General features: G+C 39.3%; 1 protein-coding gene across 1 annotated transcript in view; it reads left to right on the top strand.

Moving 5' to 3' along the window:
- Nucleotides 1–19,815, top strand: part of EXT2 (exostosin glycosyltransferase 2) — a 74,142-nt gene that overhangs the window by 11,642 nt on the left and 42,685 nt on the right. The window contains exons 5-6 of the mRNA XM_010019352.1: nucleotides 1,867–2,006; nucleotides 2,909–3,002. Of these exons, the coding sequence (XP_010017654.1) occupies nucleotides 1,867–2,006; nucleotides 2,909–3,002 (234 nt within the window). The remainder of the gene's footprint in view (nucleotides 1–1,866; nucleotides 2,007–2,908; nucleotides 3,003–19,815) is intronic.

Raw genomic sequence — 19,815 nt, 5'->3', positions numbered from 1 at the left:
TTTTCCTTCTCTTCCTGTCTGAAAGAGGGGGAAGGGGGATTGCAGTCACAGTTCATCCTTTCCAGCACTGCCTTTATAGACTTCCTACTAGACAGGCTCTTGGGCTTCTGGGTTGCTAATGCTTCCTGTTTGCAGTCTTCTCTTGGATGAGGTTTTCAAGGCTTTTAATACTTTATGGGTATGAGCACAGGTCTTATGATTGCTTTAGGAAATGAGTGAAGAGCCAGCAAACCCCCTTGTGTTTCCGAGTTCCATTTTGATGTTTTGCTGCCCTGCTGAGCCTCCTGGCTCCTTTTCCTCAGGCCACAGAGCACAAGCTGGAGAGATGTTTTCTTATCTGTGGGAGCCCCTCCATCAACTCTATAATTTTTCTTTCTTAGATTTAGGGATAATACTGACCTGGGCTTTTTCCTTGTTTGTGTAGCTGAACTCTGCAAGCATTTATTTTGCAATCTTGAATCTGTAGGAAGATTCCTCAGTGGCAAAGACAACTAAAGTCCCCATTTACAGGGTGAGTGCAGCGTAGTCAAGAAGTCTTCTCTGCTGCAGTTTAAACTCATGGCTTTTTGTCCTGTGTGTTGAGGACATGAATAAGTGGATTATATTCTTCCTTTATGCAACAACTTTTTATATCTTTGAAGCTCCCTTCAGCCATACTCCTCCTGCCCTCACCCCTTCACAATAAGTAGTGTTGATATAGTCAACCTTTCCTTGTAGATCATACTTTCGAGGTAAGTAATCATCCTTTTTTTTACCCCTGGAAGTGCATTGCCCAGGACTGAACACACTGCTGTGTCTGAGGTCTTTTGTTACTGAGTAAAGCGAGAGATTCCTTCAGGTTTCTTAGATTCAAAATTCAATCTTTTTGATTCTAACACAACCTGTGGGTGGAGTGGTTTGGTTTTAAAACAGCACAACATTGCTGACATGTGAATACCCTTTCTGTTCCTGTTCTTTCTGTAGGAAATGTCCTCTTCTGCAAGGTGCAAAAGTTACTTCATACTTTATGGTTATGCAGTTGGTTATTATCTATATATTATCTAAGTGTTGAACCCTACATGTATGGCTATTTTTTAGTCAGTTTTATCCATATCATGTCAAACTCTAATATATTTGCTAATCCTGCAAAATCTTAGGTATTGTCAGATCTGTTAAGTATGGTCCTAATTCTGCCTCTCAGGTAATTAAGGGACACATTGAATATTGTTGCATCTAGGAAAGCTTATTTGGTCCATCACTTTTTTACCTGTGAGCCACTGCAAACTGCTTTATACTTAGAGCTCTTCCTGTAACTGTAATTTATGTAACTATAAATCCTGTGAGGGCTTTATCTAGCCCATGATTTCTTAATTGGCTTATGAAAATGCTATAAAAGATGTCAAATGCCTTTTAAAGTTGAGATATGAAATCTATTGCTTTTCTGCTGTCCATAGAGCTGGATTGCCCTGTGATGGAAGAAAATTAGGTTGGCTTCATACAGTTTGTACTCTGTAAGTTCATGTCGATTGTTGCTCATCTTATGCCAAACTTTCAAAATTTAACTTGTTTTTCTCCTTGAAATGTCTCAATTAGAATTCTGAAGGTTGGCCATTAAAATACAGCAAAGAATAGTCCCGTTAGCTGATTTCTTATCTCTACACTGGTGATATTTTTGAGCCTCTGGAAGATGAAGTTGTGTGATTATTTTGAATTAACTATTAATTCAGAATACATTGGTTGCATGGAGCAAACCTATTCTTCTTTTGACTTGTTTTTTTACAAGGGGGAGGACAGGAAAGCATAATGCAGAGATACACACACACAAAATACAAATCTAACATTTCAGTTTTTACCCTGATCTGTGTGTTGGGTACCATTTGTTGGCAGGAGTCTACATTCTGTGTCGTTCTACGTGGTGCCCGCCTGGGACAGGCTGTGCTGAGTGATGTTCTTCAAGCTGGCTGTGTCCCAGTGATCGTTGCAGACTCCTACATTTTACCTTTCTCTGAGGTTCTGGACTGGAAGAGGTTTGTACCCTCACTATTGTACATTGAATCACTGCATAAGAGGCTTCATTGCATTTGGTGATTTGAATACAATCTGTAAGATAAGTGTACTGGGGGTTACAGGAATAGAATACAGACTAAGAAACATGTGGTCTTTTGCCCTTGATATATTATGCATCAAAAATAGGAGAGGAAAACAACTGAGGCAGAGATGACAGAGCGTTTGGTTATCCTGTAGCTGATTGTATTTTTTCTACAACAGACTTGCTTTTATTATCTTGTGCTTAAATTCAGTGAGGACTGGTCTACATTCAGGTTCTTTAAAGAAAGTATATGCTAAAAATTGAATCACTTAAGTGCTAAATTCACTATATTGTATCCTAATTCCTAAGTTCGTCTGAGACTGAGAGGTATAATTATTCTGTAGCTGAGTACACTGTGTTAAGAGCTCAGATAATTTTTCCATGCATGCAGTGTGCCAAGTTATGTGATCTTGGGATAATATGTACAGAAGTGATTAGTTTGGATATGTAGCCCTGTATATGCTATATACGACTCTTCATATGTATATGACTCTTTGGTCACTCCAAAAATCTCAGCTGACAGCAAGTCACTGGCAATCCAGAGATGACAAACCAGGATTTCTGGGTGTCTGTCCCTTCCATATTTATTAGCTTGTCTTTGCATATCAGTCCACAGACTTTTGTGGCATTATCTGTGGGCAGACTGGCTTGTGTTGCGAAGGAACCGCTACAGGATAATCAATTAGGCTGAGAGAAGAATGCTTCTTTCTGCTAATATCTTCCGACTGTGTCCTATTAGAATAGGACAAGATTCTGGGTTGGAAAAGCAGCTGACATCTTTTAATGTATAACTTCCTCCTTCTTGTCTTACAATTTATTTTCTGGGTTTTTTTCTTATAGGGCCTCTGTTGTCATCCCTGAAGAAAAGATGCCTGAAATGTACAGTATTCTGCAAAGTGTCCCCCAGCGACAGATTGAAGAGATGCAAAGACAGGTAAAATCATGTACTGTGTTTAAATGATTTTCCTTTATTTATGATTGGAATGTAGGTTCATACACCTGCCTTGCTATGAAATCTGTTGGAATGCAGAAGCATCCATTGTACTCTCATGTTAATACTTCATTTGACCCCCTTTCTTTATGCTAAGCATATGCATTCACCGTTACTTCAGTGTTGTGTCTCTACCCTTCACTGGTGCAGCTAAATGTGTTGAACAGCAGGTCTTGTTCAGTACCACATTACCCATCAGGTGAGGAAGTTAAGAATATTGCATATGGTTGTGGTTGCAGAAGACCACTTCAGTTACTCAGTGTGGATTTGCTCAACCTACTACGTTAATGTATGTGCTGTTATGAAACATCGTATAGGATCTTTAGCATCCACAATGATTAATGCCCACTCATCCCAGGTTGCAGCAGACCTCCTCAAGAGTGAAACTGAGGTTTTAACTAGTGATTTTTCATGTAAAGATCATGAGATAATTTGTCATGAGTAGAGGATACAGATTTCTACCAATGTAGTCAAACTGCACTTTGATTTCACTTTTCCTTATGTCCCCGCTGCTTTCTTAATGCACCCTGGGATGGGAGCTCTCACTGAATAGAGGTGTACTTTCTAGTCATATATTAACATCCTTCTGATGAAATCACAGTGTATATTTGTTTCTTTTTTTCTACATAGTATTTAAATTGTATTAAAAAAGAAGTTCAAGAGTCTTGTCTTTATCTTTAGAGAAGTTTTGGTTTGTAGATGAATTTTAATCATACAAAATGTGAGGGAAGCATTAAATCCAAAATGTTTTAAGTATTTTAACAAAGTTGACAGTTTCTCTCAGTTACTTTTTTGGTGACTGAAGGAGCTGAGATCACGAACTGTCCAAACTCATGAGTGACGTCTGTGTTGCCTGGGTATAAAGTCAAAAGGAAATGTCTTACAGTTTACTCCAGCTGATGCTGTTATGGACACTGTTAATTGCTTTGATTCTAGAGCTCACACAAGTGCAAGCTCAACAGAGGAGAACTGTTAGCCGTGTGAGGATTTTGACAAAGTGTGAAGAGTTTTGTTCTCAGATTAGGGGGCAGGATTCAACCATATTGTTCTTCTGGTGGTTGGAATATACAGATTACATTTTACTCCAGGAAGAAGTAAGATGTTAACATATATTGTAAACTTGTATCTAGGATCCTATTATCCTTGTCACCTTATTGTACCTGAGTAAATACTATTAAAAGGTAGGGAGATAGTGTTACTGTTTTTCCTGATGAGGAATTGAGGCATAGAGCAAGTAAGAGCTAATACAGGGAAACACTAAACTCTCTGCTTTCAGGTGACTTTTAAAGATGCATGGGATTTCTGTAGTCACATTTCTGCATGAATTGTGAAGACATGTTTCTGAAATTCCCTTACCCAACCTTAGTGACAGTCATCTTTTGTGTGGCCCTTGTAAAAAGTGACCCAAGGCGTGCTTTTTCAGGGTGTAGCCTACAGCACTCTAGTTTTTGAAGCCTAGGCAGTGCTAAAACCTGCACAGTGTATATTAATACTGACTACGTGGAGAGAGAATAGACTTCCAAATTTAGCGGTAAGTAGCTTTTCACACCTGAATTCTGTTGCCACCTTCACTTTATTCTCTGTACAAAGCTGCAAATATCACAGCAGCCATCAGAGGTCTCCTTTCTCTTTAGTCTCGTCACCCAAATTGAACCCATTTGGTGGGGCCCATTGGCAGTGCCAAAAGTTGCTACCAGGGATGTCAGGTGAAGATGTAGCTTTGCTGTTACAGCTCCAAGAAACATGATTTTGCTTTATTTTTTTTTCTTTCTCTGACGTGAAGGTAGAGATGTTAATACGAGGGACTTTTGCCTAATAAAGCTTTTAAAATTGACATTAGTAGTCTCTTGAAGTGTGCATTGACTTTTTTTTGCTGTCCATTTTACTAACATCATAAAATAATCATTTTGGGATAGTGTTTTGGGATAGTGCAGAGAATGCACTTGGCATTATGGAAAGCTTAAACAGTGATTTTAAAGCATGAAATCAGGAAACAACACTAGTTTGTTTAAAAACAAACAGACAAACAAAACCAACCAAACAGAAAACATCCACAGGGAAATAAATCAACAAAACCCCTCTTAATTCAGATGATCTCTAAGTTATCCATATTATCTGTAACTCCACAAAATTAAGTTGAAATAGAAGATACTTTAATATCTAGTATGCACTTGTATTCTGTGCCTGGAGTGAATTTTGTGGGATTATAGGTAGTTCGCAGTAGTCATTGGGTCCAATGCACCTATTAGAAACTGTGATTGTATTGGCCAAAGGTGAGAAGATTGTTTTTTCTAAAGCTTACTCTCGCATCTTGATGCTTTTGTTGAGGATATGGTTGTGTGTTTTGGTAGCTAGAATATTCAGGATGAAATCACAAGGTCTGTCTTTCTCTTGTCTTCATGAATTTATTTCTGGCTGCACGTTGAGGGTACTTAAAACATGTTATCCAGGCATTTCATGTCTTGGCAGTCTTATTTACAAGGTAAAATCCCAGTGTAAGCATCTGGGAAATTCCCTTGCTGACAAATGGTTCTATGATGTAGCTATGTGATAAAGTGAAAAAGTACTTAGTGACTGATACTGTGTGGACTACCAGTAGCTTACTTGCTTTTCCTCACTGGTAATATGCACTAATATTCCACCTGTGCTACAGGTTCTTGTTTCCTTCCTCCTCACCAGTGTCACTGTTGCTCACTTGCTGTCTTTCCATTTAAATGGTTTGGGAAAGTATATTAAGACATTTTGGCAAGACAAAATGTCTTACCAGGTTTTTTCAGCATCTTCACTTTATTGACAATGTACAGGAATTAGTAAATAAAGATTCACAACATGAGGCTAAAGGGATGATAGGAGAAGAGATAATTTGAAGTTGGAATGAACCTTTAGAGGCTGGTGCTAAGGATAGTTCAGAAGCAAAGTGAATTTGGGCTTATTGTGGTTTAAGCCCAGCCAGCAACTAAGTACCACTCAGCAGCTCATGTGGGATGGGGAGGAGAATTGCTTTCTTGGGCAAGGAATTACTAAAGTGAAACTCACCTAATACCCATGTATAGAATGAATCTGCAAATGAACTGAAGTGATTGATACATGTTTTCAGATGTGATCTATAGCAGTCATTTATTCTGCTTAGCCATGGAAAGGCTACAAAAGCTTCAATGTACTCTGGTTTTGCAGGTAACCCATATTTCTCAATAATATTTAAATAGATTTCTTTGCTGCTTCAACTTCAAGGACTAATATAATAACACTTGATATACAATATTTTGTTGCTTGTTTTTTCTGTCAAGAGGAAGAGGGCTGACTTGAAACTGTTCTTGTTCTATGTTTGTCTTTTTGTGGTCTGTTCTCATTTTCACTGAGCATTGCTCTTATCGAGATGGACACATAGTTAGGTCACAGTGATCATGTCCTTTCTTGTTTTTACACTGTGAAACATTTGGGTTTGATATAACAGTGACAAAAAGATTAGTCCACAACTGATGTTAAAATGAGGAAAAACTTATCTTTGCAAAGAGCTTTTTTTAAAACTGGTATGAAAGTTGTTTTACAAGATCTCACTGTTTCCTTTGCATTTAGGATGTGATTAGGTTTTTGAAATAAAGCTGGTTTTGTTGCACATAAAATTCCACTAGAGGAGACGGTATGTTTTTGGTAAAGACTTGTGAAACATGCTTTGCCACTACCTGCCAATTAATGTACTTTAATGTAAATAAAGAAACCAATTGACATGTTCTGACATGAGTATGGTTGAGATCATCCTCTTTTTAGCCAAACAACAAATCCTTGCTCTAAATTTCTCCTGGTTTAAGTAGGATGAAGCATGCATTCATCATACCTATCAGAACTTGGAGTCTGATAACCTTTGAGGGATTGGAGCCTTGCTGTCCGACTGCTTTGGTTTTAGTGGTTCTCTTGATTATAACATAATCCTTATGAAAAACCTCACAATTAAACCAGATTTTATGGTAAATGTTGTCTTGCCAATTCTCTTTGTTGATTAGGTACTCTCTTTGCAGTATTTTATTGCAGTTGATACTCTGGTGATCATGCATCAAGGATAAAATAGACATAGATAAATACAGACACATATATGTATATGTAAATATGATTTTTCCAAGTTGAAATAGATTGTCTGCTCTTAATGAGTATTCTCTATGCTTAATGTTTTCTTTGTTTCGGGAGGTACTTCTCGCCATCCATCTGTTAGACAAGAGAGGAAGGCTCTTAAAGAGAAGTTATTACATTTAAAATACACAAGAATCCATATTTAAACATATTTTCTAATACTTTTTACACTGATCATTAGCATCACACAATGCAGTCATGAAGAGGATGAAATAAAGGTGCTTTAGCTTTGGAGTCATTATATGCTAGGATCTGTGGCTGGTATGACCTGGGCTGTGATTTCCTTTCCAATCTTACACAGCTTTATTTTGCTCAGTTATTTTGTCAGTATATGATATAAACCAGGAAAGAGATTTATTGGTTTGAGCAGTGCTGGAGTGTGGGAAATCAAAGGTAATTTCTACTGTCCTTCTTTATACCTGATTGTGCTGAGATCTCTGGAGATTAACTGTATTAACTTACACCTCTATTGTTCAAACTTGCAGAACATTTTGCCCTCAACAATTCCTGTTCCAGTTGTCTGTGTTTCCTCACAAAAGGGAATGGTTTATGTGCTTAGAGCCTAGTCTACACTGTTGTGAAATATTGTCATTCAGTACTACATCTACTACAGTACTTCAGTACTACAGCCTCTGTCCCTGAGAACTGGAGGCTAGCATATGATAGCTCTTATAAACTGCAATATATTGACCATCAAAAAGAGCCTCTGCTAGTTGAGTTGCTAAAATTAATAGCAGTCAGGATGAAACTTTTGCATCTCTGGGATTGCTGCCTTGTCTGTTTTCTACAGTAATGTTGTCATTCTCGTTTTCTTTGAAGCTTCCTTGAACCATCCCCCTCTCACAAATAGTTCCATATGGAGTCTGAAACACTGGCAGAAGTGCCCAGAGGCAAGTCGATAAGCAGCTCAGCTGCACAGCTACTGATCCAGCAGACTTGATGCTGCATCCTTAGGCTTTCATTTTCTCTGCACCAGAAACCAGCACCCAGGTAATAGCAAAGTGGAGGGGCAAGAAACAGAAGTAATAGACCTGCATGATAGAGTGATATTTGACATCTTGTGTTGCTCCTGTAGAAGAGTGAAATAGGGAAAGGAACAAAAGCAGAACAAAACTTTGCTGGTATCTGCTTATCTCGTGCCTTGTGTAGTTTCCCTTTCAGCAGAGTTTTTCTGATGTTTTGCTTTGAAAGCCTGTTAATCCCTAGAAACATATTTCATCACTGTAGTTGATACAGAACTGTCTGAACTGTATGAAAGTTTTCTTCGGCTTATATCTGAGCCTCTGTGCCTTTTTCCCCCTCTTTTTGGGAGATGGCTGAGTCTATCTGAATATACAGATATATTGTAAATGTTTTTCCTCACTAAATATCAACATACTTGGAAGTCTTTTACCACAGATAGGCTCATGGAGGCATAGGATCAGAATATGAAAGTCTGTGCAGTGGGAATAGAAGAGCTATTCCTCTGTTTATTAAGGCATTCTTTCTCACTGAACAGATTTTAGGTAAGGAGTTTATTTTCAAAAGAAAGCTTTGTGTGCCTGTTCCTTTTTGACTTTATAACACTCCCCACCTCCTCAAAGTAAAGCTTTTGAAGTAATATCTAGTCTAGAAGACTGGGTGATTTTGTGTGCTCTAATGGTACAAGAATGAAGAGCTAGTGTTCTTGAGTGCAGGAATTCTTTTCATCCTGGTTTCCTAGGGAAACAAGGCTATGATCACACACAATGTGCATGCTGATTTCTCTTCTGATTTCTGTTACTTTCAGCCAAACTTACAGAGAGGTGGAGATGCTGGAGATAAGAAATTCCATAAAATCAGGTAGCTGTGTAGAAGGTTTGCCCAGAACAGGGTGTCTTTTTAAGGGAAAATTTGCAGCTCAGGTTAACAGTAATAGAAAAAAAACTCCTTATGAATGATTCTGCTCTGGGAAAGGTTTTATTTGGAACTGCACATCTTAGGCCAAAGAAATTCGGGTACAGCATGACCAAATGATAAAGTGGCAAATGAAATTCAGTCCATAGTTAGGTTCTCCCATCTTAAAAACGATATAATAGAACAAGGATGATCAGAAGTTTCAGGAGAGTGATTAAATAACCTAACACTATTCCATCATGACAGTGAATGACTGGGATAAGATGAGGAGCAAGAATATAATACAGAACTATAAAGTAAGAAGGTCATGAAGAAAGTGAATGGATAGGACTGTGCATTGTTTGATAAAATTTCATTTAATGTTTCCTAGGACTTGTACTTTTGGGAGTCTAGCCTGAAAAATTAAAAGAGGAGATGATCTTTTCCCAGAACTAGTAGGTAGTCTGTGGGACTCACTGCTTCAGCAGTTTGTGTGAGTGAGGGGGTTTGATTGGCATTAAGGGTGAATGAAGAAATCCAGAGAAGGAAAATCTGTCAGAGATGAATGCAAAGACATACCCCCTCGCTTAGTCTAAGTTGCAAACTTCTGGCAGCTGGAGAGTGGTAAGGAGGAGAAGGGGGAAAAGGGGAAAAAAAAGGGGGAAAAAGGTACCTGCTGGGGACTGTTGGCAAGGACAGAATACAAGAGAAGGCGGCCGTTTGGTCAGATCTGGTGCTGTCACAGTGATGCAACTTCAGGACTCAGGTTTGCATGAAACATTGGTTCATAATGCCATGTGGAATAACCTTGTCAGATTATCAGTGGGTTTTTTAGATGCATCTTAACTCCACTGGCTGCTAAACACTTCAGTGTGAGAATATTGACCGTGATGTATAGGAAACCATGATGTTTCCTCCATTGCATGAATGGACAATTCTCTCTGCTGAAGCCCCACAAAGATACTTTCTCAAATAGTGGCCACACAGCATTCTTGGGTTTTAGTAATTAAAGTCTTAGATAATCACAACCTCTTGTCTTTTCAGCCCATGTGGACAATTAAAAGCTAAAAAGGGATGTAAATTGACTTTAAAAAACATGGCTAGAAAACATGTAGTTCTCAATGTTTGTTCCCACAGTTGGAATACCTGGACAAGCTATTGTGGTTTTTCTAGTGCATGTCCCATGTGCCTCAGCCCTGACCTGAAGAAAAGTTCAGACTCTGGGTCAAACAGAGCTGAAGACACATGCATAAATCAATGACTTGTTTTAGTGCCACGTTAAAACAACATGAGTGGCTGGCTTTTCTGACCCCTCCTCTCTTTCATTTAATGTGCTGCTTTGGCTCTTCTTTAAAGAGGGCTCTGTAGAGTAATTTCAGCTCTTATCAGCTTGCTGACAGCTATATGAGCCTTTCTGCTGGCTCCAGGCAATCACTGCCGGCGTGTGAAACATCCCATCCTTACAGTGAAACAGTCCTGGAGAGAGTTAAAGCAAATGGGTGGTGGAGTTTACCTGTGGGTGGTGCAGCTCACATAAAAGAGATGGGATTTAGTTCTTGTTAGCCAATTAAACACAACTTCAATATCTGAACACTGGAAGCTCTTTGAGCATAATGAGATTTTTACAAGTCCTTTTAATTAGAATATTCAACTTCCAGCTGCAGTTCTCTCCCTGACAAGGGTACAGCTTCTCTCTGGGGGTTCTTCAGACTCATCATTATCAAACTTAAACTAACTTTCATCTGTCTGCCATTTGTAGCATTCTAAGGAGCGCGATCGGAGAGCCTCACCCTGCTTTCATCCTCTCAGAGTGCTTCAGTGGAGCTCCGGGTCCCCCATAAATGTCAGGCCTGGACAATTTGCCATCTTATCAGATGCAGGGAAGTTCGTTCCAGCCCTCTCACCCCTCCCCCAGAGGAAAGATTTGTTGCTGCAAAAGGCAAAGGAAAGAGAAAACTTTTTCCTGGCTTACAGCCAGGATCACCATGGGAGTTGTAGAATCCTTGGCATTTATATATGAGCCTTTCATTGCTCCCCCCTCCCTCTTCATTTCGTGCAGAGAGTATCCTTATCCTACTTTTTTTTTTTCCCCCTGTTGTCTGCCTTGCCCTGTTGCTTTTCAGAATGAAGAAAACTCTTTTCATGCTTGTTGTATTACAGAGGGATCTTCGTGGCATGTCTGAGAAAGAGCTCTGCAATTTGAGAGCAATCAGCACCTCGGTGAATGTTTTTTATAGGATGTAGTTGGGCTGCCTTTGTATCTAGGTTTGCAGCCTCTAAAAACAAAAGGGTAAACTTCAAGTGTAAGGGAGAAATGATGTTAGTTTAAGACCATCTTATTACTATGTTTTTAAGATGAGGGTTTAAGAGCCTGTATTTTATGTTGTTGTAAAGGGGACTTCTGGTACTTACCCTTTGCAGATTGCTATGCACAGCTTGGATAGGCTACAGATAAACCCAGATGATCTCAAAATTGGAAAGGCATGTACTTCTTTTAGAGAGAATATTTGAAAATACTCTGTGTCATGCACATGAAGCAGTGCAGATAAATGGATGATTGAGCATCTCTCCTGGTGTTCCACTCATTCTTTGTTACTCTGTGTTCTCCCTCTGCTGCTGCTTAGTCTGTACTATGTCACATTTCTTTGTCAAATTCACTTGCTCCCCTTACCCCTGAGTGTGTTACAACTTTAGCATTTACCTGTGTAGTACAAATACACTGCATTGCTGTAGTAATTTGCATGTGAGTATATTACATAGTAGTAGTACATACAGCTTGGCCTTGTATCCATTTTACTGATGTTGGATAGAAGAATAAATATCCATTTTAGTGAGTGGATAGAAGAATAAGTAACTTGTACAAGGTCAAATCATAATACTAATATAATACTAATAGTGGAATTTAGGAGTCCTGGTTCCTGTTTTAATGACTAAATGAAATGTATCTTATAACACAGTAGGAACATTTGGCTTTTAACTTATAAAGGTTTTACATGTCCTATAGGACAATCTGCTGCCCGATTATCTTTAGATGGCTTTTACTTTAATCTTTGTAAATTGTATAGAAATCCGTGACAGTTTCTTAGGTGACTGTATATAGGAAAATTATCTTTGTTACAAATGGAAAAGTGGGCTGTGCTAAGAATATACTGTAATGCCTTTTGGCTTGCAAAGGGTGTAACTTGGGGGTTGGTTCCTTCCTTTTCCCTCTCCTCCTCTTTTTTTGTCTTTCTTTTTCCATTAGCTGACAATTTTGAATGGTCTTCAGGAATGAAAATGGCACCTGGCATGTCTTTGAGTACACATTCTGTTTGGTGACTTAAATCTGTACAGATGCTCTGGAGAGGAGGATTGTAGAGAGTGTACTGGGATACTTGTACTGGAGTAGAGAATCACAGATAGAAGTTGTTAGATTATGGTTAAGCTTAAGAAATACAGTTTCCTGCAGCCAGGCTCAGCCAGTAATGGAATTCTGGTCCCAGAGGATCCACAGAATACTTCATCTCAGTTTCCCTGCACAGCAGAGTCTACCATAAAATCCTTCCCAGCACTGTAGGAAACAAAAGCAAAAAATATCAATGGTGCCTGTTGAGGCATTGGGAAGAAACTTTCCTGATCCTGAATCTGGTGATGAGGTGAAGCCTGAGCATGAACTCAGCACCCATTAACCAACTATCTGAACCACTTTGGTAAGCAACTAGCACCAAGCCCGGGCTCTGAGCTTTTCCTCTCACCACTTGTTTTGTTTCTGATGTTGCTACCTGTGTTTCAGGTAGACAGTGCTTCAGGGAACCTCCATCTGTTCCCTGGGATCATGTCGTATGTATATCTATCAACTATTTTGTCCATGAAAAATCATCAGTCCTGTTTACTTGCAGTGTGACCACCACGTAGTATTGTCACAGCCAGCAATTATAAATCACCTTATCTGTTTAATCAGAGCCGTGCACAGATTTTGAGTCATGAGGGTGAGGGTTTTTTACATAGCTTGGCTAAGATGAGTTACTTTTGTGGGGTTAAAAAGCAGCACCATGTCTTAAACTATGTTATTCCTGTAGATATGGAAAAAACCACGTAAGTTCCAGTCCTTCAGCTTTTATCCTTGCAGAAGTCAGTAATATGTATCTGTGTTCAAGCAATACTGGCAGTAATGTCTGTGGTTAAAGTTGTCCAATGTTGAAAACTCTGTGTATGGGATTATGTGTATGTTTATGCTTATATAAAATAGAACTATATAGCTTACAGGAAACTGAGCAAAACATGCCTTCATCAAAAGGGCAAGTTCTTCCTGTTAAAGAGCTTAAGCTCTGAAATTGAGGTATGTGCTGATTTTTGACTGCTATAATATGGTGGTAACCCTACCTAGACTTTTTTTTTCCCTTGCTTCAAAAAGCTGTCCTTTCATGTGTGTGATTGGCACTGGGCTCGCTTTGTGTTTAGCTTCTCTAATCAAGGGAATTTAAGCTTCTATTCTCCCAGCATTAGTACAGCAGTCATGGGAAATCTCAAACAAGACAGATCTTGTTGCAGCAGTTGACACAAATAAAAGCAGTTGTGGTTTTATTTATTTATTTTTGATGCTGGATGCTGATTAAAAGTTTCCAAGCATCCTTTAACCATGTTATAAAGCCAACCAGCAGAGAGCAGGGCAGCTGCTGAGGAGGGGAGATGCTGGTGGACATAGGACAAGATCACAGTGGGAAGCATCAGTGTGTGTAACTCAGAAAGCTGGGAAAGGTGTAAACAGATCCCCAATTTATCTGTAGAGTGGGCTCTCCAAACACTGGTTTATTGGCCAGTGGCTCCTGCTTTACTAACCTCTAACCTCTGCAATACTCGGAGGTGCTGCCCACCAGCCAGCCTTGTCTTTGAACCTCCTTTGGCTCCTGCCACCTCAAAGGCTTGCAGTCAGATTCCTGTGTTTTGCTTGGGACCTCGCCTCTCGGCAGGATGCCTGCAGCAGGGAAAACTGATCTACCCTGAGAACATAGACATATTTGAAGGCAATACCCCTAGGACTAGAAACCTATTGCTTTCAGTTTCAGAAGCTGTCCATCACTTGTCAAGAAATGTGGCTAAAACGTCCCCCCACCCCTCAACTTGTGGTCGTACAGTAGTTAAATGTTCCCTGCAATTACATGCATGTATTTTGTTTTCTGTTGTTTTCTAGACTGCTGTTGGATCAACGATGGCATAAATCTGGCTCACTATAGGTCTTGTTTCATGTTGTTAACAGGGAGTGTGTTAGGTACAGGTACAGATCCAAGTCATTTTGACGACTCCTCGGGTTAGATGTGCTTGCCCCTTCACAGTAACAGCCTGGTGGTAGTAATGAAGGAGCCCTGTAAACCTCTGGAAACTGGAGAGAAAAGGGTGGGCTATTTTTTCTGTCTTTACATGATTTTCAGTGATGATTATGCAGATATGACTATGGAAGCCAGCTTAGGATCTGTATTACTCTCTTACAGCTGTGTTATTTCTGCGGTGTCAATGCATGTTATTTGCCTGTAAATAGGAAGACAAAACTGAAAGCTCTTTGGGAGTGAAGGGAATTCAGGAAGTGGTAGCTCTTTTACATTTCATGTTTTTAAAACTATATGAAACTTTGCTTTTTAACTCAACCTGCTGCTTGCTTTGCTGGCTCTGTCTCTGTGCTTTGCAACAGTATTCCCAACCACAGCTGAGAATGGGGTGGTTCCTTGCTTCTCTAGGGCCGATACCTATTTGTTTGCTCCATAACTTGAAATGTCCTTTGGCAGTGGATTTGTAGGGTGCCAAGGCAGTAAGTCAAGTTCTCTGACTGGTGCAGTGTTGCCTTCTGCAATACAGTTGTGGAGCTGACAGACTCAGTAGTCAAAAAAGCAAGTTTTAGGTGGAGAAATACATGGAGGGAGGGGAGAACACCAGTGCTAAGTGGTATTTTTATCTGTTTAAGTCTTGTGTTGTTGCTATTTTTAAAACTAAGTTACTATCACTAGGACAAGGAATAGCAGAAATCTGTATTTTAGGGGTCAAGATAATGCAGCATTTCAACACCATATGAAATGTTACCATTTCATGAGAGAGAATGAGTACTATGTACTATTCTATTGAAAAGAGCTCCGTGTCATATAGCTGAGCCAGATTTTAAGCAGAACAAGGCTCTTGTTCCTAACAGAAGACGAAAACCTAAACCACAAAACCCCAACCCCCCAAAAAAGCCTTCAAAAAACTCCAAACAAAGAAGCCCAAATCCACACAAATTATGTGAAAGCATGGAAGCAAGACTCAAAATGTTAGCTTTAACAGATAGGCTTCAAAGAGCCGTTCTCATATATGCATAGTATGTGTTGTTGTACATATGGATTACAACAACTGATATAAGTGGTTCTTTTCAGAGCACTAAAGAGGAGAGTCTGAGGAAGAGTGCAGTGCAAGAAGCTGGAGATAAATATCTTGCACTAACTTTTTCCTTTACCCTGAGCTCTTATGAGTCAGCATCTGTCAAATAGTTTACAGCAATAAAACCAAGAGCCAGTAGAAGTCAGTTACTCCCAAGTGGCTGGTATCTATAGGATAAGACTAGCATTTTGAACTCTGACCTCTGTCCCCTTATGAATTGCAACTTCAAAAAGAAAAAGAGGGGAAAAAGAATTTTGGACAGTGAAAAGATTTAGTTTTCACTCTCTGTTGTACCTGAAGTGGGCAAATGTGCTTGTTTCATGGCTTGAAATCACTACAGTGGGGAATGTTGAGCCTGGTGATTAAATCCACCTCCTGCTTTCCTTTTGAGCCTGAATTACAATAAAAACCAGCACAACAAAATGTCTGTCTAGAATCTCTTCCTTAAAATATAGGGCTGTAATGATACAAATTACTGTTTTGCTTGCTCATCCTGCAGAAGTATCTTGTAAATAAGGAATATTCCTCTATAGGCCACTCATGTAAGTTGTGTAACTTAAATTGATGGATATTTTCAGGGCTTTGCTTGGGACTCATGCAGAGCTCAGAAACAAGAGTTGAAAGATGGAATGAAAATTCAGGAACAATATTAAAAGGATGTTGTCATGTTCCATTAGAAGCAAACCTTGGCTAACTGGAAACAACTGTATGTGCCCTGCATTGTTCTACTGCTCATTCCTCCTTTTCCCTTGTAGAGAAACTTCTGGTTTAAACTTTGGGAAAAGCCAGTGTTGAATTATGGATTAGTCTTTATCCAGAGTTATCAGAGACCCCCAAAAGTGCAATTCCTTGCTACCGCTATTTTTTAGCTTTCAAAGTGGCATGCTGATGTTGTAAGCACTCTTTATACAGTACCTTTATATAGATATAGATATAAAAAGATACATACACACTACAGCTTTTCTTGGATAGTCCTTGCTGACAGACACAACACATATTAGGTCAAATTTGAAAGGTGCTTTTAATCTGATCTTCTGTGAAACATGAACGTAATTTGGGAAACTCTCCAGTTGTAGTCAAAGTAGCATGATTTTACCAGCATTCCATTGATTTAATGGATTAACTCTTAAAATTCCTACATAGTAGTCTATGTATGGGGACAAGAATCTAATTTTTACTTTCAGCTTCCAATTTCTAAGGAGATTATCCCCAGTTTTGGGTAGTTGCACTGGCACCCCAAAAGTAAGCCAGCTTTTCAGAGTATGGCTCTCTTGCATTTTTCTGTAGGATGAATCATATGAAATATAAATGAAATATAAATTAAAGTGTTTCTTTTAAGTTTATTCTACATTCTTGTTTGTTCTCATTTCAAATCTTTGTGGCTCTCTGGGAAAATGAGAGGGCCTTCAGGTCAGTTTTGAAGATAGGGCTTTAAGGGGAAGAAGGGTCATGGCCTACAGCTAGTCATTTACTCTGTCCTCTCATGCTCCCTTAATAAGAGGAGAACAGATTGTTCAGGAGGTATTTTAAGATACCAGAGCTCTAAATGTCTCTCTGAATGACCCTGGTTTTTTTTACTGCACTGATTACAGAGAGAAGGTTGGGCCAACCAGCTTTAGGTGTGTTGAAGCGGATTGTGTGATATTGTTAATGGTCCTAAACCAAATAAGCACTTTTATTTAAACTCAAATTCTTACAGTTTTCTAGAAACAACAAATTACTGTATAATTCTTAATAGTATAAAGTTTTCTGAGGGTTTGTTGTAAGCCTGTGTAAAGAAACAAATATAGCACAGGTTTTAGCTGCCCCAGCTGGTATCATCCTTGATGAAGAACCTCATACTAAGTGATACATGTGATCAGCAAGGAAGTTGTTTGAACAGGGAACCAGCAGTAGAAACAGTAAAGCAGTCCAGAAAGAGGGGGCAGATTACAATTCATAGGCAGAGAAATGTGGGAGTTTGGGGTTATAGAATCCTCAATCTGAACCTAAAGTTTGGCTCGGGAAACATAAAATGCTTGTTCCTCCAAAAGAGGAACTTAAGCTTTCTCTTCTGTCCCATTTTATTCTGGGAGAGGAGTAGGGGGATTGAGAGCTCAAGCTTGCTGTCTGATTATTATATATCATCAGCTATCTTCATAGGCATCTTTAATGTAGGGCACATATATGATAATTCAGTTTATCTTGAACCTCAGTAGCATACCTAATCCTAGTGCATAATGGAAAGAGGTTAGGGTGGGGGTTGCCTCTGGCCAATTATAGTAGTTTGCTTGATGGGCAATAACGTTTTAGGTCTCAATAACTTAAAAAACATTTGATTATATTACAGTATCACATGTAACTTAGGAGCCTGAAGGTCTTAGTGGATGAACTTCCATGCCCAGAGCTGTTAGGCGCACAGCAAAGCTGTAGATATCTCTTGCAATGTCTTTCATATCTCTGCTGAAAGTATATGATATCAAAGTATTGCTGCAGTCAATTACAATTAGCATTGTAATAGAGCTAAATAATAGCTCTATTAGCTTAAGGTTTCTTTGTAAATAATAAGAGAAGATAAAGTTGTTAATGTTTTCTGTTCTTACATCCATCCCAAAATTTGAAAGGTAAAGTCTCACAACATCTTTGTGAGGTAAATATTACACATACTGCTGAGAGGCTGAAGTAGGGCCAAGAAATCAAACGAATGTCAAGCATTTATCTGTAAATAAGTAACAGAACCAGAATTAAAAGTAACATCACCAAGCTCCCAGGCCAGTGCTGGAGTCTTTGGCCAGACTTCCTAAACCCAGCTGGTCGCAGAGTAAAAACCAGGAGCACTAGAGCCATCTAGAAGGGAAAGCATTAAGTAGAGTTGCCCCAGTGTGAAAATGGTTATATTTCAAGGCCTCGTAAACCTTTTAAGGCATTTTGGAAACACTGAACTCCTGCAGCGGGGCAAAATCTTACAGCATCATGGCGCCTGACCTAAAAGCTGAGAGAGGTGGTGGTTTATGGGCAGTTAACTTTTACTACTCTTGTGCAAACCTTGTTTTCTCCCCTTTTGCTAAGTTTACCAACTCCCACCAAATCATGGGCTGTGAAAAGGCAGGAGGCTACGAAGTTCCTTTCCTGGGCTGTTTTGCCCTTGATCCAAATGTTACAAGAAGTATTCCTTTCCCTGCCTCACGCCCAGTGTTTTTCTTTTCACAAACTAATCAAAAGATTTACATTGATCTGTCTTGCACTCTACACCGGAGCACTATTAGTGGCATTAACACTAGAACTTATAAACATTATATGAATGGAGGCTGTAACCTGATGCTATTCTGGCTTGTAAAGAGCTTATAAAAAGATGCTAGGCCTTCAAGTGTGTTTATTTCTCAGGAAAATAACACCTTACCTAAATAAATGTTACCTTGTGTGAGTAGGCTACCGTATTGCTGCGTGCTCCTGCCTGTTGTTGCCTATGAAAGTAACCGCGCATGCTTCTATCCCAAGGTCTTGCCTGTACCAGAATTGCTGAATATCATCAGTTTAGTTTCTTTGGAGTCCACTTGAGCAAAGTCCAGCAATTGAAAACAAGTGGAATTTAAATTTTGAGTTGGATGCTTGCTTAGTTGCTCGAAGGAACACAAAATTGCCCATTCCATCTGCAGGTTTGAGGAAGAAAACGACGTTTCTGAACCTTTTCTTTAGCCTTACAGATATGGTTAGTATTCCTCAAAATGTGCAGATGTATTTGTAGAGATAAATTACTACCTCTATGTTAAATTAAGCAATTTTAGCCTTTGCAGAAAGTGGTGGGTGATCTAGTGAGGTTGCAGCAGCTGAAAGTGGTGTGGGGAGGGAGGAAGGAAGGGAAACAACTTGCAACTACTTATGGCATGCCTGAGTTTGTGACCTTGGTCTGCAGGGTTCACTGCTTGAAGAGAAGGGAGAGTTTGGTCTCCGATTCCTTCAGTCTTTGGCTTCCATGGTGAGGCTGTCTTGGCTTTGTAAAATCTTATGCTGAAACTGAACTCAGGTAAATTAACTTCATGGGGAATTTATTGTATTCTTAGAGATTCAGATCGCCCGTTGGGCACACCAATAATGTAACGTATTTCTCATTCTCAGTCAAGTCATTCAGTACTCTGCGTTTGATTCTTCCATACATTGGTAAAGGTGTTACAGAAAGTATTGCATTTCTGTCTTTCCTCTTGGATCTATCCTAGATTAACTCAGGTAAATTAACTTCATGGGGAATTTATTGTATTCTTAGAGATTCAGATCGCCCGTTGGGCACACCAATAATGTAACGTATTTCTCATTCTCAGTCAAGTCATTCAGTACTCTGCGTTTGATTCTTCCATACATTGGTAAAGGTGTTACAGAAAGTATTGCATTTCTGTCTTTCCTCTTGGATCTATCCTAGATT

Source organism: Nestor notabilis, unplaced genomic scaffold (genome assembly GCF_000696875.1).
Source record: "Nestor notabilis isolate BGI_N333 unplaced genomic scaffold, ASM69687v1 scaffold1198, whole genome shotgun sequence".
Lineage (NCBI taxonomy): Eukaryota > Metazoa > Chordata > Aves > Psittaciformes > Psittacidae > Nestor > Nestor notabilis.
This window is presented reverse-complemented; position numbering and strand designations above follow the sequence as displayed.